Raw genomic sequence first — 22,846 nt, 5'->3', positions numbered from 1 at the left:
GGGTGCAGGTGTCAGCCGCGCTGACTTGCTCTGTTATGGTGTCCCAGGCCCAAGAGGTGAAGCTGCTAATCTTCTTGCAGCCATCCTTGGGGTAGAGCACGTGCCATCGTCCCTGCACCCTTCTGACCAAGGCCTGGAGGGCCTGGTGGGTGAAGCGGGGGTGCAGACTTCGTCCTGAGGCTCTCGGCCTCTCTCTTGTGGGGCTGCAGACATCTCTGGTGGGCTGGAGAGGTTGGGATTGTGGGTTGGAGTGGCGTTTGAATATGTCGGCCGGGCCTCCGAGCCCGCCAGCTGACGTTGGGCAGACGAATCAGCTCCCGACCCGCCAGGAGATTCGGAGCGAAACGCTCCTCTGCGTAATTAATGAGGCCCCGAGCGCAGAATCGGGCGCGAGCTTCCGCCGTGACGGACAGGAGGCTGGGTGCAGCCGAAACCACCTGACACCACACTTAGAGTGGAATTTTCCGTGCCCACTGGCGGCAGGCGTGATAGGTGGCGTGAGCGGACGATGTGGCGCGATCGTTTCCATGGCGGCGGGAAGGCAGGTCGCAATTTTCCGCGCAACCCGCCAGCGGCAGGGCCACATTTCCCGCCATCGGTCGTCGGGAACCTCACTGTAATACGTCAGCAAATCATCAGGCCATCCCGCCAGGCTCTTGCACCCCCGCTGGATCGCCTGTCCACGATGTGCGCTTGGCGGCCTGCACCTTGGGTGAACTGGAGGTGAGGGCACAGCAACGTTCTGCAGAGCTGGCCAGGGTCACCTGTTGCTTTGCCAGCTTCAGAGGCACCGGGGGTGGGGAGGGCGGTGGATCAGGGGGCAAGTGCAGCCCTGCCTCTGAGGTGACTTTTGAGGGTGAGTGAGAGTGTGGGGGGGAGGAGGAGGGGGGGCAAGTACAGTCTTGCCGTTGAGGCGGCTGGTGGCGGGGGCCGGGGGAGCGGGTGGAGGGCAGCCCCTGCCATTGAATATAGTGAATATAGTGCACAAGCATTCAGGGTTGGTGGGGGGGGTGGGAGGGGCAGGGGGGTGGGGGGGGTGGGAGGTGCGGTTAGGGTGGGCGAGGGAAGTGGCCGCGCATTCAGGAAACCTGTAGAAAGTGACCATTCTTCTGCAACGGAGACAGTTCAGGCGCAGCCACATTGATATGACTGGGGTCGGGCTCCTAGCTTCTCTGCCCACTCAAGCAAAGCAGAGGCATCAATGTGCCACCAAGTTTTCGAGAGCTCCCCCCAACCCCCACCGCCGCCTCCCCCCTCCCCCGCCCCAGCCCCACCCCAGGACAGACTGTAAATTCATATTCATGAGCGCTTCAGTGGACTGCAGAGCAGTTGGACTGCACACGTTGTACAATCTCCTCTCTAAAGCTGGGCCATGGAGCAGTCACTGTTGGAGGTGCTCACAGCCCCTTGCAAGGTCAGCATCCCGGTTTAGACCAGTCTCCCCCATGGTTTAAGCTAACAGGGCAGCCACGCAACGCACTAATCTCTGGCCATCCAAGTTGTGGCCAGCACTCTCCGGGAATCGTTAAGGGGCCATCACACTTAACCAGGACAGGTTCTTAGTACACCCATGCTCACCACATGTCTCTCCTTTTCATCCTGCAGGGGAACTACATCAGGGTCAAGGAGCCTGGAGAACGAGCCTATTGCAAGATGACCTACAGAATGCGTAGGAGATAGAGGAGAGAGCGACTGAGGCTCCTGGCTGGGCAGAGGCAGGAGCAGCAACCTCAGGAAGAAGGGGCGGCTGGGGCTCCCGCCACAGCAAGCCATCGCCGGTCAGCTGGATGGATGGGCCCGGAGTGTGCACCTGCAGATCCTCCTCCCTATGGGTGTCTGGGGGCCTCAGACTGGCTCCTTGAGGAGCAGGGGTAGCTGGAGTGAGATCGAGCTGCCCGGCACGCCTCTCGCATACACATTGTTGGAGGCCAACTATGGCATCAGCGATGGAGTGCAGCAGTGCAGGAGTGAAGTCCTGAACCAAGGTCTCCATGGCAGCCACCATCCTACCAGTGTTGACCTTGATGCATTGGCATGCCGACGCTATCACCTCAGACTGAAGGCAGACGGACTCCTCCATCATGCCTTGCAAACTTATGAGTGCAGCGGACATCCCTTCCTGATGTTTCCGAGCCTGTCTTTGTAGCTCCAGCAACTGTGACATGACCGAGTCCAGAGGCTCCTCATCTGACTCAGCCTCCAGCAGTCCTTCGAGTGCTGGGGACCTGGGAAGTCCCTGCCTCCGCCTGCAGTGGATCAGACAGTGCGATGTGCTCACCAGATTGTGATCCCGGGGCTACTCTAAAGCTAGGCCCCACCAAGGTGTGTGTCTCTGCGCTGGTGGAGGGTGTGGGTGAGCGCTGTGACGGGACTTCAGGGAGGGTGCCTCCAGATTCCTCTTCAGAGGTTTCTTCGGGGCTTGATTGGAGGCCCTGGGTCATGGACTCTGTTTGGCAGATGTGCCTGTGAAAGCAAGGAGAGATAATTAGTGTATGGCACGGCCTGTGAAAGAGGACACATCACTCACGGCATGGCTGCCTGCACTGCTGGATCCTCACTTGGTAGAGCAGCAGCGACCTCACTGTCAGCAAAGGACCGGTCCAGATCCTCACCAGCCAGCTGGGTGGCTCTGTTCTCAAAGTCCATGAGGATCTTGATTTTGGGCATTCCGCCACCAGTCTGCGACCTCCCTCTCTTGTTGTGTGCCAGCTTATCCTGTATGGATAGAGATGGAGAAAGTGTAAGCAGGATGCCTGCCAGGCTAGATGTCAAATGTGCCTGGCCTGTGCGAGTGGTGAGTGGTCCCATGGATGGGATGACGGTGAGTGTGAGAGAGTGAATGGTGATGTCCCTTGAACTGGAAGTTAGTGAGGGCCCTGTGGATGTGTGCTGAGTTTGTGACTGTGTGAGCTGAGAGTGATGAAAAGAGTGACTTACCCTGCGGGAGCAGAGGAGATCATTCATCGTCTTGCAGCACTGGGTCGCTGTCATCTTCTGAAGGGCATTGGCACTGACAACTGCTGCCACCACCTTCCAAGCCAGATTGGTCACATTGCTGCCCATCCTGCGGCCAGAGTGGGGGGGTACAGGACCTCACAGTGGGCCTCCACGGCATCCAGCAGTCGCTCGAGGAACCATCATTAAACGGGGAGGATTGCAGTCGCCTTGCCTGTGAGGGCCATGTCTCCTGGGCAGCAGAGGTGAGCTGGAAGCAATGAGCGCTGTGCTTGCGGCTGGTCTTTAAACATGGCGTCCGGCGTGATGCAACGGCGGGGTGATGGCGGGCGGGTGAATGAGGAGTCTGCCCGCCATGGAAATGGCGTGCTTCCTGGGAGTGCATAAATAATGAGGTGGGCTCAGGGCGAAACAGCGTGAAAACTCACCATTTTACCCGCTCGCTATTGCACTTAGTGCCAATCTGGGAAACTTCCACCCTTAGTTTCGTTTTGGGGGAATTCCGCCCATTGTCTTTCTCTCTCTTCTCTTTCTGCCTCTTTGCATTTGTCTTCCTCCCACATATTCACAGATTATCGATAATCATTTCACACTAGTCATTGTACGTTTATGGGATTTTTTTTAACCATACCTACATATCCCTCAATAGACATATATCTAGCTGATGTACCATACTAATTTCCCAAGATATTATGAATCTGTAGTTTAAATCCATTTGAAATAAATCTATAGGTTAGTAAAGAGGAAACACGATTTCTTAAAAAAAAAACTAAGGCGTGTGTATAAATTGTATTTTTGGAAACCAATGAAGACAACAAGAGATTAAATTCACGCCAACAATGGTGATATGTGCAACAGCTATTGATCATATATGTGGGATGGGAAAGTAGGAGGATAAAGCGGGGAAGGCACCCTGGGGTTTAATTTCCGTCTATTCGTGCCAAGATTCCTTGGCTCTTGAACTGTATCCGACCCCTTTGGTCCAAAAATAATGCAGCGAATCTTCGGTTCGAAGCCATTATAAAATAATTTACTCAGCCTGCCAGATTCCATCTCCAGGGTGAAGAGATGTAAGTGTACCTAGGTGCCTGAGATTCAGCAAAGACCACAAGTTAAATTGGGCTGAACTGAATTCAGTCTCCCCATACATACAGTCTTATTTGCAGAGATTCCTAATTGTATTTAGATTATTAACCTCTCTGGGATCCGGGTGAAAACAGCTGTGGGTGAAGCTCTGGTTAGGCTGGGACCATATCCAGATAGGCTGCTGTCTTAATGGATTTGTGTAAATGTGTGGATTCCTTATCATGTATCGTGAAAAACAAATGCTAAGAACAGAGAGTTATTTGTTAAACATAGAAACATAGGAAATTTACACTGTCAGGGAGATATAATAATGTTATTGGAATTTATTGTGAAATAGCGGTATCTGTGTCGGGTTGTGTGTGTGTGTGTGTGTGTGTGTGTGTGTGTGACTTAATTGGATTAAGTCTGAAGGTTTGATGGTAAACATGGGCCAGAATTTTTCCCTCATCGGGCGATCGGGAAGTCGACCGCCTCCCGCGATTGGCTCCGCTCTGCGATTTCACGCGGGCCGGCCAATTAAGGCCCGCCTTGCATGGATCGCGAGTGGCAGCGCTCAGCACTACCTGTGCGGATGGGGGGGGGGGGGGGGTGGGGGGGAGGTTGGTGGGAGAAGGGAGACCAGGCCTGGCGCGCAGTTCGCACATGTGCGTGAAAGAGCGCTACAATCTCCCTGAGGCACGGAGCTTGTTAATGGCCTTATTAGGCCTTTCAATTATCAACGGGCGCGCAGCCAACTCCGGCGCATGCCCGCCGTACGAAATATCGTACAAGGGCGTGATGATGTTGGGACGTACGCCCAACGTCATCGCACGTCATATTACGCTCGGGCACGTGCCCGCACACCGAACATAAAATTCTGCCCATGGGTGGAGTTCAGAATGTAAGGTATAAAGGGACATTTGCATTTTTAAATTAACCAGACTAGATTGTTTTCAAAGGAGGGGTGAAATGTGTCACCTAGCCAGGTGAAGTTTAGAATCAGTGTGGCCAAGGGTTTTCCTATGGCGAGCGGTTGGGGGCGGGCACGCAGCCGATCGCCACCTGCGATTGGCTGCACGCCGCCATTTTACACGGGTGGGTCAATTAAGGCCCGCCCGGCATAATATGCAGCCGGTAGCGCTCAGTGCTACCCGTGCGGGCAGGTGGAGGAGAGAGAATCGGGGCCAGCGCTCTTTCGCATGAAGCATGGAGCTGCCTCAGGGAAATTGAATGGATATTAACAGGATTGAATAAATGATTTAAAAATTTATTTAAATATGTCCCCCTCATGTGACTGTGTCAGGAAACTTCAGGAAACCTCATCCCGCCCGTGGATGAGGTTTCCTGAAAAACGTGAAGGCCGCTTGAGCTCTTCGCCTGCCCCCCGCCAACCATAAGTTTGGACGGGCAGCATTCATAAGTGCTTTAATTAATTTCTTAATGGCCTCAATAGGCCGTTTACATTTGGCTGTGCCATAACAACACACCAAGGAGGCCATTCAGCCCCTGATGACTGTTATTGGGATTCAGATGACGCAAGCAAGTCTGTATCTGTGATCCATTTTCACTTGCTCTGTACAACTGACTAGTCTGCTAGGCAACTTCAAAGAATCAATTAAATGCACATATCATTCAGCCTGGGTAGAGGTGGTAAATTCTGCTGCTTGAATAGGAGCAATAAGTGAAGAGCATTGTTGGATATAGGTTTTTTTTATGTCAATCCAATAATTTGCATGACCGGATTATTACAAGTATGAATTCAATTTCACAATTTACCCAAAGTGGGATTTGAGGTCATAAATCCTGAGATGGTTGTCCAGTACCATAACCTCTGCACTAACATATATTGGACATTTTATTATAATAAAGTTGCTTTATAAACACAAGTTGTTGTTGGTATTGTTAGTAATAACATAGTAACTGAGATGACCCATTAGCATGGTCAAATTAGTGTGATTTACACTGAAAGAAGGAATCTAAGGTGCTGGAAACTGGGGCTTATGTGCTAAAAGAGAAGGTGGATACGATCAACCAAACACAGATTTATGGAGGAAGAGGCAAATGGGAGTAAGATTCATATAACCAAGGATAGAGGTAGCAGAAGAAATAACTAAGTTGGAGTGTAGCACTAAGGGTAAGGGAGGACCAAGTGTTTTTTTTAACAGGACATTATAAACAAGGGTATTTCCAAATTATTAGACTACAACTGAACCATTTTTCTGAAAATATCCTGTATATTGTGTGTCTATATAAAAAGCATTGGGGTATGTCTTAAACAAAGCAAAGCGAAACCATGAGAAGAAGCGTATGGATGACAATTCCAGGCCCTTGCAGTTTGCAAAATGCAATACAGGGCTATAAATGTTTTGATTGCTTTGATAATATGTGAATATAAAAAAAACTGTTAAGTCACTGTATCCACAGATCAAGTGCAATGTGCCCTATTTGGACTCTACCCATTTAATCTCTGAAGTGGAAGTCTTGTATAAATGTTCCCTAAACAACACTCCAGAATATCTATCCATCGCCAAGTATGCAATATTCAATCCTGGCTCGTTGCTTTCCACAGCTGTTATTCCCTTAGCCAATGCAGCTTAGGACTCATCTCTTTCAATGGGTGAATTGAAATGTCATTCTTGTCGATATAACAACAACTTACATTGGTACAATGACATTAACAGAATAAGATGTCCCAAGGCACTTCACATAGAAAAGAACAGATGTCAAATAATGGTAAGCAAGAGGCTATCAAAAGCATGGCCGAGAAGCTGTGCTTTGAGGAAGCTTTTAAAGATGGGAACAGCACAGTTACAAAACAGGGGGATTTAAGAAGGGAATTCTGGGAAGTAGCCGCAAGATTAATGGAGGGACAGTGATGGCAGGGAACTGCCAACCCTGTTCAAAGCCTGGGTGCTGAGTGCCCACTGTCTCTGCCACCTGTGCAGCACCAAGGGCACTCTCTTACCAGGTGCCCCTTTGCCCTGCTAACCCTCTTATGGGGCTGGGGTCATCCCCTGTGGCAGCTATTGCTGCCTCCCAATTCTTCGCCCATTTCCCTTCAGCGGGTAACCTGTCCATCCCTTTAAAAATTGAAACCTGAACCCTTGATAAACTCTTAACCAGCTTTTAAACATCCTTAACTGGTCTCAATTGGGAGAAGAGTGGGATTCCTGTTCTGCTTCCCCTCTGCACTGGTGATTATTGCTGGTGCCAGGGATGGAGTTTTGAAATTGACATCCCAACATCTTTGGCCCCCCCACCCCACCTCCATTCCTGACTTTGGAAGGGGTCGCAAAAATTAGGGTCAAAATTCCATAGAGATTTATGGCACAGAAAGGCACCATTAGGCCCATTTACCAGCCGAAAAAGAGCTGTCTCACTTTCCAGCCTATACATAGCCTTGTAGTTTAAGGAAATTCATGTACATTTCCAGGTTTTTTTTTAAAGCGCCATGAAGGTTTCTGGTGCCACAACCTTTTCAGGCAGTCAGTTCCAGACCCCAGCCACTCAGGGTGAAAAAAAATTCTCCTCAACTTCACTCTAATCCTTCTACCAATTATTTTAAATCTATGCTCTCCTATTGACCTTTCTGTTAAGGAAACTTGGTCCTTCCTATCTGCTCTAACCAGGCCACCCATGTTTATATACATCTAAATTAAAGCTCTCCTCAGCCTCCTCTGTTCCAAAGCAAACAATCTCACCCTATGCAATCTTTCCTCATAGCCAAAATTTTCCATTCCTACCAGCAACCTCATAAATCTCCTCCGTACTGTGTTAAAAATAATTTCCATTTAATGCCAGCTCTGAAGAGTTCTTTTCCAAACCAGTAGCAAGTTTAGATTCTGAAGGCCGGACATAGTCACATCATAACCTTTGATCTGGTTAGGATGTAGTTTCCTTTGATGAGGAAGCTTTGTTTGTTCTTAGCTCATTTACTGTGAAGCAGTTGCCAATACAAACATTACAGTAATCTCAGGAATAGCTTTATTACCAGGCGGTTTGCTAAAAGCATGCTTGCTCGTGGCCCCTGCAACCTAACAAAACTCAAATGAGCTAAGTTGACTACTGTACTCAGAAGGTTAGATATTACATTGTTACATGGTCGATTTTTTCCTGCCTTCTGTGGCAGCATGTCGTACATAATTTGCAGTCACTCCAATGATTAACATGTCTATCCTAGATCCATATGTGAAGATCCACCTCATGCAGAATGGTAAGAGGCTGAAGAAAAAGAAGACTACCATTAAAAAGAACACTTTGAATCCATATTACAACGAGTCATTCAGTTTTGAAGTACCCTTCGAGCAGATTCAGGTATGGTCAAGCGCTTACATTCACTTGCAAAAACCCAGGCAGATTTCAATTGTGTGTTGTCTACCAACAGAATACCAATTAAAGATGGCGGACGGATTCACACAATTTTGAAAACTTCTGACAAGCATAATCTTCATGGAACAGCCTTGAACTGAAGCTTGTAGCTTTGAATCATCCCTTGTGTAAAAGCCAATCTTAGAATCCTATGTTTTCACCTTTCATTTTTCTGAGTTCCCATGGTAACTACTAGGGCCAACAATCCACTCTTACTATCCTTCATTTAAAAGCATTTCTGATATAGATACATCTTTGAAATTCTCCAACAACGTCTTCATTGTGCAGATGGCGATATTTCTGTTATCACCCTCATTCCTGGCTGCTTTTTCTAAGCAGTAGTTACTGGCTAACAAGTCAACAATCCCTGATAGCCTGATCTCGTTTTGATCATTTTTGAGTTGCATTTATCTGCGCATGTTCATGTCTGCCAGAGGTTTTAACACAAATTGCTACAAGCTGCAGTATATAGCCCAAATCCCTTCTTTGTATTGAGGCACTCAGCAGTAAAGATTTTCCACTGATCTTTATCTCTATTTTGTCAGCAAAACATGTATTATTGATTCACATTAACATTCTGCTGAATTTTTACATGAATGCACAAAATGTTCATGAGTAACAGGCAGGGAAAGAATTGTATTTACACCGCTATTGGATGCTCACTTGCAAAAAAAACCCTTGCCCACTCCCACTGTTGAATTCACAGTTACTCTGTACAATTACATAGCCTGCAACCCTTACCCTATTGAATAAACAGGAACTCTACAGTTTCACAGTATCTCCTCTGCTGCTGAATAAACAGCAATTCTGTATAATTGTACAGTGCTTGCCCCACTGAATAAATAGGAATTCTGTTCAATTGCACAGTGCATAGCCCTTACACGGCTGAACAAACAGGAATTCTGTACACTTCCACACTAGAAACCATTGCCCCAGTTAATTCAGCAATTCCATGCAATGAGTAACCCATATCCTATTGGGTCAGCAGTAACTCTGCCCAGTTACATAACGAATAATTCCTACCTTGCGGAATGGACAGGAATTCTGTGGTTGCACAGCACATATTATATTCAAGCGACTGTTTTTATTCTGGCCGGCTGTATCGTTATTTCCATTATCTGATTGTGTACCTGAATAAACAGGAATTCTCCACAATCACATTGCGTATCTATTAACGTATCTATTAAATAAACAAGAACAATATCTTACCATTTAACTACTATCATGCTGAATATGAGTCTAGAAATTATGGTTCATTTTGGGCATAGGATTGACATAATGTGGGGTGCAGGGAGGGCTTAGAGCAGAATCCATTTCCTGCTCCTCCAGCCAGATTCTGGAATTCTAAATATTGGGTTGGGTGCTTCTTCCACCCACCTTCACCCCCCTGTTGTAGCATTAAATTTAGGGGCAAGATGGGAAATCAAAGGGATTGATTACCCTTAGGAAAGCGGCTCATCATAACAGGATCTGGTCCGCCTTTGGGGTATTTTGATTGGAATGACCCCACGACGGACAAGCAAGATGCCACTCTGAAATGCTACTGCCCATCACACCATATATGACACCAACATCTGTCAAGGTGATGCAAATAGTCCCTGACCCCAGGATTTGGGTCAGCTTCATTGCCCTGGCAGATGGAGAGGTGAGATGTCCCTTCCCATTGCACATCTGGCTGAACATCACTGGGGCTAGAATCTTTAGGCTAAGGCCAATGGTTGACTTGTGTCTTGCCTTTGCTACATCAGCAGTAACGATTTTCACTTTTCACCCATTCATCTTCTAGAAAGTCCAGGTGGTCATTACCGTGCTGGATTATGACAAGCTAGGAAAGAATGAAGCTATTGGCAAGTGTTTTGTGGGATGCAACGCCACCGGCGCTGAACTTCGACATTGGTCTGACATGCTTGCCAATCCTAGACGGCCTATTGCTCAGTGGCATACCCTCCAGCCTGAAGAAGAAGTCGACATTGCCCTGGGAATCAAGACGTCATGATATAGCACTCAGGGTATTAGGAGTTGCAGTAGTTGAATAAGCTTTGAACAGCCGTTTGTTTTTTTTTGTGGCTATTTGTAAAATATATAACAAACAAGTTGTTGACGAACCTACACATGTACCTGTTTCAGGATGTCACAGTATGCTCAGAATAGCCTTGAATAAGCCCAGGTGTTTCTCTATTTTTCAGGCAGTCTGTGCTCAATGATCATATTCAAGGGACTGTTTTTATTCCAGACCTGGTTGTATCGTTATTTCCATTATCTGATTGTGTAGTGTCGTGCCTATGTTGTCAGGAGAAAGTTGGAAGGAATGAGAACAAGGAGCACGGGGGAAAGAAAGGATGGCGGAAAAATAAATTGAAATCAAAATAAAAGAAAGCAAACTAAAAGATACAAAGAAGATGGAATGAAGGAAGAGAGAAAAGGGAAAGGTCTTACACCGACCCCCCTAAAAATGTGATCAGAGACTGCAGTGAACAGGCAGAATTCTATTTTGTGAACAGAAGTATGATCTGTTGAATAAAACTTAAGTTATTGTTCCTCACGCTTCTGTTACTGGTGGTGGTGATTGAAGCACTGCTTCTTGGTGCCGAGCTCCTGTTGAAATGATAATAGGATAGCAATATGGCCTACATACTCGGCCGTATCTCCATACCAGTCATTTCTTTATTACAATGTCACACAAGTCTGAGCCAACACCAGCTTTTATTCATATAACTTCAATTTAATGTAACAAAACATCCCAAGGCGCCTCACAGGGCCATTATAAAACAAAACAGGATTCCAAGTCACACAAGGAAAGCAGATGACCAAAGGTTTGGATAAAGATATATGTTTTAAAGCGTGTCTTAAAGGAGGAAAGCAAGGTAGAGAGAGGCGGAGAGGATTAGGGAGGAAATTTCAGAGTTTAGGACCCAAGTAGCTGAAGGCTTGGCCACCAGTGGTGAAGTAATTACAATCGGGGATATTCAAGAGGCCAGAATTGGAGGACTGTGGGTTTTTTTGGAGGGTTGTAGAGCAGGAGGAAATTACAGAGATAGCGATTACAGAGATAGGGCCACCTTTATAGGGTAATTTAGCCCAACAGCATGATACAACAAAGAACCATATCCCAGTTTCTTTTCCATGAGAGCTCAAGTATTCTTTAAATGGAATATCTTCTGATTAATTTAATAGCAGAAGCTGAAAGCTATGCAGGCTGTTTAGTGTCGCCGAGCAGGAGCTTCACCAGAACGACTGCAAAAGTTTAAAGTCAGGCATATGTTGAGGGGAGATGATTGATAGTCACACCAAATGGCTGTAGAGCCCATTAAATGATCAGTGAAGGGCTTTAGAGTCTATTAAATGATCAGTAAATTGGAATTACAGATAAAAGGTCTGCTGCCAGTCCAGGTGTATCTCTGAGGCCTGTGAGCACCACAGAAAAAAAATTGTAATTCTCCAGCAGAAAAATAACTAAATTCATAGAATCTTATAGGAGGAGGCCATTTGGTTCATCCTGTCTGTGCCAGCTCTTTGACAAAGCTATCCAATTAGTCCAAACCCCTGCTCTTTTCCCTTAGCCCTGCAATTTTTTCCCCTTCAAGTGTTGATCCAATTTGTTTTTGAAAGTTCCTATTGAATCTGCTTTCACCACCACTTCAGGCAATGTATGTTTAATCACAACAACTCGCTGTGTTAAAAAAATCCTCATCCTTGGATGATTTCCTCCATTATTGGATGTCAACAGAGCAAATGTATTAACCACCATAAGTGTAGCCTAGTGATTGCTTGGCAAGGTCAGAGACTGATTGGTCAATCCATTCTCATGGCATCTCTGTGTCTGCAATTTTATTGGAGGCATTAATTTGTTCATTTTAAATGGGTTAATATAGCAGACAGAGGAATGACATACAAATGTGTTAATCATTCATCCATTGACCGCATGAACAGCAATCTCAAGGTTTGCACCTCTCAACAGCATCCATACCCGAAATCATATCCCAACAGCCCAAGGCATAGCTCATCAGGCCACTTGCCCACCTACTATTTCATGTGGTTTAGGGCACTGAGTGTTCTTGTAGACAGAACTGTGTGAGGATCTGTTCAAAATCAGAGGACTTTGGTTAAGATGTCAGGTGAGTACCACTAAGCACTTTTGTGCAACTCAATATTGTCTAGAAAAATTGCATTTCTTAATGTAAAAATTCTAGTGTGGTTTCCTGTTGTCACAGGATAATGAGCTAGGTTACAAGTATATAGTAGCTAATGGGGAACTTCATTAAAGTGTATAAAATATTAAGCAGTTTAGATTAGGTGTACCCAGGATATTACTTCAAAGTAGGGCAAGCCAGTAGGACATAGAAAAATAAAACCAATTACGGGAAGAACTTTACACAAAAAGATGATAGATGTTTGGGATAATGTGTCAGGCGGGTGTTGCAGAGATTCAAGTGGATGTTAGGGTGGGAGAGCAAGGTTCAATGGGCCCAATGATGCTTTCTCTGTCTTATGTACTTAAGCAGGTGGCAAACTAGTTGCTAACCTGCTTTCTTATAGTGTTAGGGTGCCCCTTTCAGGAGAAGGTTGCTCACTACAGAAGTTGTAATTTTTCTGTTCTGATCTTCAACATGTTTTAAGGCCTGATTTCCTTTGCTGAAATCGTTATTTCTGCAATGATAAATGTTTTTATTTAATTCTTCATTTATCTTCTGTGGAGTCTCCCTGCACCAAGCAGTGGAAGGACAGGCTGGGTTCCAGCCCCAACAATGTTCATTCAGGAAGGGCGGTTAGCTTTCTGAATCTGCTTAACACTTCTCACTTCACAGCCACTGATCAGGTCAAGAATTCACCATGTGAGAATTGTGACCTACTGGTCACTACACTTCCTGATGGAGAAGAGGGATTCACTTGAGATATTCCCTGTGTAGTACTGAGGGAATGCAGCAGCAACAACAATTTGTATTTACATAGTGCCTTTAACATTCCAAGTAAAACATTCCAAGGTGCTTCACGGGAGCATTGCCAAACAAAATAAAAGGCTGCCTCAGGTGCCATCTTTCAGATGAAACATTAAACTGAAGCCTCGTCTGTCCTGTCAAGTGGAGATAAAAAAAAATCATGGTACCATTTCAAAGAAAAGCAGGGAAGTTCTCCCTGGTGTCCTGGCCAGTATTCATCCCTTAACCAACATCACAAAAACAGATTATCTGATTATTATAGCATTGCTATTTATGGGATCTTGCTGTGTGTGAATTTTCAAGGTGCTGTCGAAAGAGGTTTGGCAAGTACCACAGTGCATCTTGTAGATAGTACACACTGCTACCACAGTGCGTCGGTGGTGGAGGAAGCGAATGAATGTTTAAATGGTGGTTGTTGAGGGTGGTGGGTGGGGTTGGTGGTCGATCAAGCAGGCTACATTGTCCTGAATGGTGTTGAGCTTTTCAGTGTTGCTGGAGCTTCACCCATCCAGGCAAGTGGAGAGTATTCGATCACACTCATGACTTGTGCCTTGTAGATGGTGGACACAGAATTCCCAGGTTCTGATCTGCTCTTGTAGCCACAATATTTATATGGCTGGTCCAGTTAAGTTTCTGGACAATGTTGATAGTGGGCGATGGTAATGCCATTGAATGTCAAGGAGACATGGTTGGACTCTCTCTTGTTGGAGATGGTCATTGTCTGGCTCTTGTGTGGAGCGAATTCAAGGGAGAGATTTTGCTGAAAGATGTTTGTTTCATCATGTCAGCCAGGGGTGTCCAAGCTAACATCTTTGTTGACCACTTAGACCCTCAGGAACCACATATAAAGAAAGAACTTGCATTTACATAGCATCTTGCAGATCCTCAGTACATCCCAAAGCCCTTTGTGCTCCACTTCCAGTGTAGTCACTATTGGAACGTAGGGAAATTTGCAAATGCCAAGGAAAATCACAGCAATGAGATAAAAGCCCAATTAAACTATTTTAAAGGTGTTCGTTGAGGGATAAATATTGGCTAGGATATTGCTTTTCATCAGTTAGTAGTGTGGTATCCTTTGCATTGATCTAAGGCAGGACTTCAGTTTAGCATCTCTGAATGTAGTCTCAGAGCTGCACAGGAATATCAATCCACAATATATGCTGGAATGCAGTTTGGACCCAGATCCTGGCAGGTATAAAGTTTAAGTCAATGCTCTTTTTATAATTCTCAGGACATGGGCATCACTGGCAAAGTCAGCATTTATTGCCCATCCCTTAGTTGCCTTATGGAACTAAGCTCTGAAAGCAGTAAAGAGTCAATCACATTGGTGTGACACTGGAGACACACATAGGCCAAACAGTGTAAGGACAGCAGATTTCATTCTGAACCTGTTGGGTTTTTGTGATAATCCAGCTGCTTCATAGTCACTTTAACTGAAATCAGCTTTTCATTTTCAGATCATTTTTAAAACTAATACCAAATTCTCAAGCTGCACTGGTGGGACTTGAACACTACACCCTCTAGATAACTGATTCAGTAATGTAACCACCATACTGAATCTTCTTGATGATCTTGTTGATGTCATCAAATCCAAGCTGCAGCAGAAACAGACGCTGTCCCCGAAGTAATTCCCTTTCGTTTCATGCAACACAATAACAGCAGGCCAGTTTAAATCTGCGTCTGTACAGCACCATCAGGCAAATTGTCACTTCACACCAAGTAGAAAGAAAGGGCTTTAACAATGAAATGCAGAAAATTTTAATCTGCCACCATCTGAAACTATGGAAACGTAGGAAATATTTAATTAACCACAAACATTTACAGTAATCTCTCTGCTGAGATTGGGATGTTTTTCGAGCAATGCCAACATTGTAATGTGTCCCACTCAGCCCCTTTCGCAGGTAATCTTTGGTAAATCCTTGGAAGATTCCGAAGCAGAGAGAAACTTTTCTTGGGTGATTAAGTGGGCTGAGTACTGTCCATAAGAGAGCAGACTGGGCCTGTGTTTGCATTCAGTCTTTCCAGTCCAGCTGGAAGGGCTGAATGACCATTTCTCCTCGCATTACTCTCTCAACCCACCGTTTCTGGTTGGTTCCTAAGACTGTGGTCTGCGTGTTTTATTACCAGCTAAGAAGGTGCAGGACTCGGAGTCATAGGATTCAGAGTGGTTGAATGGTTAGTTTAAAAACAATCCCATTTGCGTGAATTGCAGAAAAATTACTGCACTTGTAGGAAAATTGTAGCTTTTCTCCTCAGCATTTATAAAGCGTTTCTCAATCTTAGGGAATCTCAGCATGCTTAAGGATAAATGAATTACTTTTTGAAATGAAGTCAGGTATGTTAGATAGGCATTGCTGCAACCAATTTGCAGTCAGCAAGATCTCACAAAACTTTTAAAATGAGATAACTGTCCAGTTAATCTTTTTTGGCGGCATTGAGATTGTGGGAGTTATGTTGGCCAAGACATAGTTCTTTGAATAGCACCATGGGATCCACTATCACATTCACTTTGTCACACACCAAAATACATTGGGTATTCTGTGGTGAGTAACTGACCTCCTGACTCCCCTAAAGTCTTTCTACCATCTACAAAGGGCAAGTCAGAAGTGTGATGGAATACTCTCCACTTGCCTGGATGAGTGCAGCTCCAATAAGGCTTAAGAAGCTCAACACCATTCAGAACAAGACAGCACCTTCCAAACTCATGATCTCCACCACATAGAAGGACAAGGGCAGCAGATGCATGGGAACACCACCACCTGCAAGTTCCCCTCCAAGCCACATACCATCCTGACTTGGAACTATATCGCTGTCTTTTCACTGTCAACTGGGTCAAAATCTTGGAGCTCCCTCCCTAACAGCACTGTGGCTGTGCCTACACCACTGTGGCTGTGCCTACACCACATGGACTGCAGTGGTTCAAGAAGGTGGCTCACCACCACCTTCTCAAGGGCAATTAGGAATGGGCAATAAAAATGTTGGCCTAGCTAGCGACATCCAAGTCCCATGAAAGAATAAATAAAAGCCCGCTTAATTGGCACCCCAACCACCGCCTTAAACATCCAGTCCCTACACCACTGATGCACCATGGCTGCAGTGTGTGCCATATATAAGATGCACTGCAACAACTTGCCAAGGCTTCTTCATCAGCACCTCCAAACCCACAACCTGTGCCATTTAGGACAAAGGCATAAAGCATATGGGACCACCACCACTGCAAGTTCCCCTCCAAGTCACACAACATCCTGACCTGGAAATGTACCGATATTCCTTCATCATTGTTAGGTCAAAATCCTTGAAGTCTCTCCCTAACAACCTTCACTACATGAACAGCGACAGCTCAGGAAGATGGCTCCCCACCACCTTCTCTAGGGCAATTAGGGATGATCAATAAATGCTGGCCTTGCCAGCAATGCACACATCCCATGAATGAAAAAGAAAGGAAACTGGACTGAAGTTCAATGCGGAGAAGTGTGAGGTGATACACTTTGGTACAAAGGACATGGAGAGACAGTATAAAATAAAAGATACAATACTAAAGGGTGTGCAGGAACAGAGAGGCCTAGGTGTGTATGTACAGAAGACATTAAAGGTGAGTTCTGTTGAAGAGTCATACGGACTCGAAACATTAACTGTGTTCCTCTCCGCAGATGCTGCCAGACCTGTTGAGTTTTTCCAGGTATTTTTACTTTTGTTTTGGATTTCCAGCATCCGCAGTTTTTTTTGCTTTTATTAAAGGTGGCAGGACAGGTAGAGAGAGCTGTTTCTAAAGCATACAGTATTCTAGGCTTCTTTAATAGGTGCATAGCATACAAGAGCAGGGAGATTTTAATAAGACACTGGTTAGACCTCAGCTGGAGTATTGTGTACTGGGCGCCACAGTATAGGAAGGATGTGAATGTATTGGGGAGAGCGCAGAAGAGGTTTACGAGAATAGTTCCAGGGGTGAGACACTTCGGTTCTGAGGAAAAATTGGAGAAGTTGGGACTGTTTTCCTCGGAGAGGAGAAAGCTAAGAGGAGACTTGATAGATAGAAGTTTCCAAAATTATAAGGGGTCTTGACAGAGTAGATAGGGAGAAACTGTTCCTGCTTGTAAGCGGATCAAGAACCAGAGGGCAAGTTTTAAAGTGTTTTGCAAAAGAAGCAAATGCAAAGCAAGAAAAAACTTTTTCATACAGCGAGTAGTTAAGGTTTGGAATGCACTGACTGGAAGTGTGGTAGAGGCAGGTTCAACTGAGGCATTCAAGAGGGCATTGGGTGATTATTTAAAATGGAAACAATGTGCAGGGTTACAGGGAAAAGGCAGGAGTTTGGCACTAAGTTAGAATGCTCAGAGAGCCAGTGCAGACATGATGGGCCGAATGGTCTCCTTCTGCACTGTAATGATTCTGTGATTCTGTGGACGAGTAGGAGAGAAAAGGGAAAAGAAAGGTATACTGAAAGGCTGAGGTGAGACAGAATGGAAAGGGACTTGCAAATAGCATAAACACTAGGCCAGACCACAGGCAAAGGGAATTCGGAGGGAGAGGGCAGCCTCTGAGATTCCTGAGTGGATGACCCAGGCATGTCCAGCTGCCACTCCTCCTCCCTTTGGGTGCCCAGGGGACCGTCCTGAGCCCTTGAGGGGAAGGAGCACCTGGAGGGACGTGGAGGTGCCCCGTTTCTCTCTCATGTTGCCACTGCAGGAACTCACCCACGGCTCCCACAATGGAGTTGCAAGTCTGCACACATCTCCACGTTCTGCTGAACCAGGGTCTCCATGGCATCCGCCATCCTCCCCATGGAGACCTCCATACACACACATGCAGGCAACACTTCATCAGAGAGCAGGCAGATGCACTCCCCCGACTCGTGAGCCACTCTGTTGAGAGCTGCCAACAGCTCTGCAAGACATTCCCCCACCTTCTGCGGCTCTCCAGGATGTGTTGGAAGGCCAAAGGTTTGCCATCTGATTCAGACCTCACAGTTGCCTGTTCCCCAGAAGTCTTCCTAGTGCCGGGGAGCTCGGCTGAACCTGCCTCCTCCTCCTTGCGGACGCGTGTCTGTGCGATGACCACCAGATTGTGAACCTGAGCCTGCTCTAGGTCTAGGTCCCATCGAGGTGTGTGTCTCTCTGTTGGTGGTGGGTAAGCGCTGTGACAGGCTGCTTATTTCCAGATCTTCAATGGAGGAGGTGTACACTTGGTTAGAGATGAGGACCTGGGTGGAGTTGAGGGACTGGTTGGCTGAGGGTGTCAATCGCTTGGCAGAGCTCCCTGTGAACTGAAGTAGAGATAATTAGTGCATGGCAGCAAAGTCAAAAGCAGGGGAGAGAGCACCCATTTGAGTTGAGAGAGGGATGATGTGGTGCAGGATCCTCATGTGGGTGTTCACCGCTGACCTCACTGTCACCGCAGGCACAGTCCATGTCCCCTTACCAGTCAGCGTGATGGCACACTCCTCAAAGTGAGTGAGGGTCCTAATGTGGGCCACTCCGCCCCCTGTCTGGGACCTCTACCTGCTGATGTGAGCAGGCTTCTGCATGAAAACAGATGGGGAGAGTGTGAGCAGGCTGCATGGCGCTGAGTGGAATGTTTGTGTGGTAAGCGGAGCCATGGACAGGATGAGGACATGAGCTGCAGAGGATTTGAGCCTGATGGAGATGTGAGGGTGTGTGTGTGAGTTAGTGGTGTTGTCCCTTGAGGTGTGAGGTCCCTGTGGGTGTGTGATGGGGTTTGGGAGTGTGTGAGTTGAGAGTGATGAGGAGAGTGAATTACCCTGGCGGAACGAATGAGACCATTCATCCTGTAGCCGCACTGGGTGGCTGTCCTCTTTTGCAGGGTATTGGCACTGACCATCGCTGCCAACACCTCCCAAGCTGGATTGGTGATACCGCTGCCCCTCCTGTCTCCAGAGCAGGGATAGGGGACATCACAGCAGGCCTCCACAGCATCCAAAAGGCACTTGAGGGGTGCATCACTAAACCGGGGGGGCGGGGCTGCAGTCTTTTTGCCTTTCAGGGTCATCCTGTCTTCTGTGTAGCAGCCCTGGCTGGAAGCACTGAGAGATATGCACGTGGTTGCACTTTAAATGCGGTGCCTGATGTGACGAAGCAGCGAGGTGATGGCCTGGTGAGCGAATAAGAGCCCGTCTGCCATCAAAACAGCGTGTTTCCCGGGAATGCATAATTAATGCGGCGGGTTTGGGACGAAACAGCGTGAGAAGCCGCCATTGCGGCCGGCGGGTAAAACGTAATTTTGCCCGCCTGCTACTGCACTGAGTGCAAATGTGGGATGATTCCGCCCATAGAATGGTTACAGCACAGAAGGAGGCCATTTGGCCCATCAAATCCATGCCAGCTCTCTGCAGGAGGAAGCTAGCCAGTCCCACTCCAAAACCCCTTCCCCGCAACCAGGTGCTTAAACCAATTCTCTTTTGAAAGCCACAATTAAATCCGCCTCCGCTCTCAGGAAGCGCATTGGTGGAGGGAGTGGTGGCAATGGCAATGGCATTGCATCATTATCAGATCACTGGACTAGCAATCCAGAGGTCCAGGCTAACGTTCTGGGACATGGGTTTAAATCCCACCACAGCAGCTGGTGGAATTTGAATTCAATAAATAAATCTGGAATTGAAAGCTTGGGTGAGACTTTCTGGCCCCCTGACATTGGCGGGCATCGTTGCAGGCATGATGCCCGACAGCATCAGGGCTGGAAAATCCTACCCCTAGTCTCAGCAATGGTGACCATGACAGCTATCGCTGATTGTCCTAAAAACCCATCTGGTTCACTGATACACTGTAGGGAAGAAAATCTCCCATTCTCACTCGTCTGGCCTACAGCAGACTGGACTCCAGATCCACAGCCATGTGGTTGACTCTGATATGAGCTGGCAAGGCATTACAGAAAAGTCAAAAAGGATGGACCACCTGGCATAGACTTGGGCACCATAAATGACAACAGTACACCCAGCCCTACAAAGCCCTCTTTACTAATATCTGGGGGCTTGGGCCAAAATTAAAAGAGTTGCACCACAGACTAGTCAAGCAGCAGCCTGACATTGTCACACTCATGCAACCATAACTTATAATGTCCCAGACATCACCACCCCTGGGTATGTCCTGTCCCATCGGCAGGAAAAGCCCAATAAAGGTGCCGACATAGCGGTAAACAGTCGGGAGGGAGTTGCCCTGGGAGTCCTCAACATTGACTCTGGACCCCACGAAGTCTCATGGCATCTGGTCAAACATAGGCAAGGAAACCTCCTGCTGATTACCACGTACTGCCAACCCTTCAGCTAATGAATCAGTACTCCTCCATGTTGAACATCACTTGGTAAAAGCACTGAGGGTGCCAAGGTCACAAACTGTACTCTGGGTGAGGGTCTTAAATGTCTATCACCAAGAGTGGCTCGATAGAACCTTGACATCAAGGCAGTATTTGACCAAGTAACCTAGCAAAACTGGAGGCAATGGGAATCGGGGGGAAACTCTCCACCAGTTGGAGTCATACCTAGCACAAAAGAAGATGAAGAACTTTGCTGCAGGAGTTCCTTAGGGTAGTGTCCTAGGCCCAACCATCTTCAGCTGCTTCATCAACAGCCTTCCCTCCATCTTAAGGTTAGTAGAGGGGATGTTCACTGATGATTGTATAATGTTCATTAGCAAACTCCTCAGATACTGAAGCAATCTGTGTTCATCAAAACCTGGACATCATTCAGGCATGGGCTGACAAGTGGAAAGTAACATTCATGCCTCAAGTGCCAGGCAATGACCATCTACAAGAAGAGAGAATCTAGCCATCTCCCCTTGACATTCAATGGCATTACCATTGCTGAATCCACCACTATCAACATTCTCGGGGGGGAGGGTTACCATTGATCAGAAACTGAACTGGACAAGCCATCTAAATACTGTGGCTGCAAGAGCAAGTCAGAGGCTGGGAATTCTGAGGTTCTTGCTCCCCAAAGCCTGCCCATCATCTACAAGGCACAAGTCAGGAGTGTGATGGAATATTCTCTACTTGCCTGGATGAGTACTGCTCCAAACAACACTGAAGAAGCTCAACACCATCCAGGACAAAGCAGTCGCTTGATTGACACCCAATCCACCACCTTCAAAATTCACTCCCTCCACCACCAACGCACAGTAGCAGCAGTGTGTACCATCTACAAGATGCACTGCAGGAACTCACCAAGGCTCCTTTGACCGCACATTCTAGCCCCGAGACCTCTACCATCTAGAAAGACAAGGGCAGCAGATGAATGGGAATACCGCAACCTGCAAGATCCTCTCCAAGCTACAAACCATCCTGACTTGGAAATATATTGCTATTTCTTTGCTGTTGCTGGGTCAAAATCCTGGAACTCCCTCCCTAACAGTGCTGTGGGTGTACCTACACCACATGGACTGCAGCGGTTCAAGAAGATGGCTCACCACCACCTTCTCAAGGGCAACTAAGGATGGGCAATAAATGTTGGCCCAGCCAGCGATGCCCATGTCCTGTGAAAGAATTTAAAAACAAAACTCCATATCCTAACTACTCACTGCGTAAAATAAGTTTTTACTCATGTCACCTTTGACTCCTTTGTCAATTACCTTAAATTGGTGTCATCTGGTTCTCAACCCTTCCACCAGTGGGAACAGTTTCTCCCTATCTACTCTGTCCTGACCATTCATGGTCTATGAAATCTCTTCTCAACGCTCTCTTCGCTAAGAAGATCAAGAGGGGTTATGTTGTTGGGGTGAGATGAAGAAGAGATAGCTCATGTGAAGAAGCACAAACACCAGCATGGACTAGTTGGGCCGAATGGTCTGGATGGTACCTTCTCTCTGTTTCCAGCTCTGGGAGCCTGACTCACTACCTCCTGTTATCCTCACGGTGGCGCTACTCTCGGGTGCGCCGCATCGCCCCCTGCTGGCATCCCGCCGGAATTTCTAACGGTCGCAGCGCGAGCCCGACTTCCAAGCCTGTTTTCCGTTGGTGAGCTCGTTGCTAAGGAGACCGCGTCCACTTGCACCTCCCCGTGCCGAAAGCCCCGCCTTCCTCCCCGTTGTGATTGGCTAACCTGCCGCGGTAACTGGGAGGTTCCGGCCAGGGCTGCAGTTTGATTGGTGAAACCGCCCCGTCCATCAAACCAGGCACCTCCGGTTTTAATTTCTTCCGACGCGAGGTGAGAATTATACCGCTTCACTTCAATTTTTTTCATCGCCCAAAGCTGGTTGTCGGCAGTATCGTGAGAACTACTTTCTCCTTATGTCTGGCAAGAGGAAGGGGTTAGTTGCTCAGCAGCCTGGCCCGTGCTGTAGGGTTCATGGACTGGCATATTGGGGTCATGGAAAGGTGAAGGGTCATAGACTGGCATTGGGGTCATTGTAAGGCAATGGGATCATGCCCTGGCATTGGGGGTCATTGAAAGGCAATGGGATCATGCCCTGCCATTGGGGGTCATTGAAAGGCAATGGGATCGTGCCCTGCCATTGGGGGTCATTGAAAGACAATGGGGTCATGCCCTGGCATTGGGGGTCATTGAAAGACAATGG

The 22,846-nt window shown here is 47.0% G+C and overlaps 1 protein-coding gene across 4 annotated transcripts in view; it reads left to right on the top strand.

Annotated features, from left to right (window-relative positions):
- The window catches only part of LOC144669377 (synaptotagmin-1-like), a 119,258-nt gene extending 106,247 nt beyond the window's left edge, over window positions 1–13,011 (top strand). For all 4 annotated transcript variants that reach the window (XM_078531762.1, XM_078531761.1, XM_078531763.1 and 1 more), the window contains exons 8-9: window positions 8,201–8,334; window positions 10,175–13,011. In XM_078531762.1, coding sequence (XP_078387888.1) covers window positions 8,201–8,334; window positions 10,175–10,384 — 344 coding nt within the window. In that variant the 3' untranslated portion in view covers window positions 10,385–13,011. The remainder of the gene's footprint in view (window positions 1–8,200; window positions 8,335–10,174) is intronic.
- Window positions 13,012–22,846: the final 9,835 nt, after the last annotated feature.

The sequence above is a fragment of the Cetorhinus maximus genome, chromosome 29 (assembly GCF_964194155.1).
Source record: "Cetorhinus maximus chromosome 29, sCetMax3.hap1.1, whole genome shotgun sequence".
In the NCBI taxonomy this organism is placed as follows: domain Eukaryota; kingdom Metazoa; phylum Chordata; class Chondrichthyes; order Lamniformes; family Cetorhinidae; genus Cetorhinus; species Cetorhinus maximus.
Note: the sequence above shows the minus strand (reverse complement) of the source record. Positions and strands in the feature narration are given on the sequence as shown.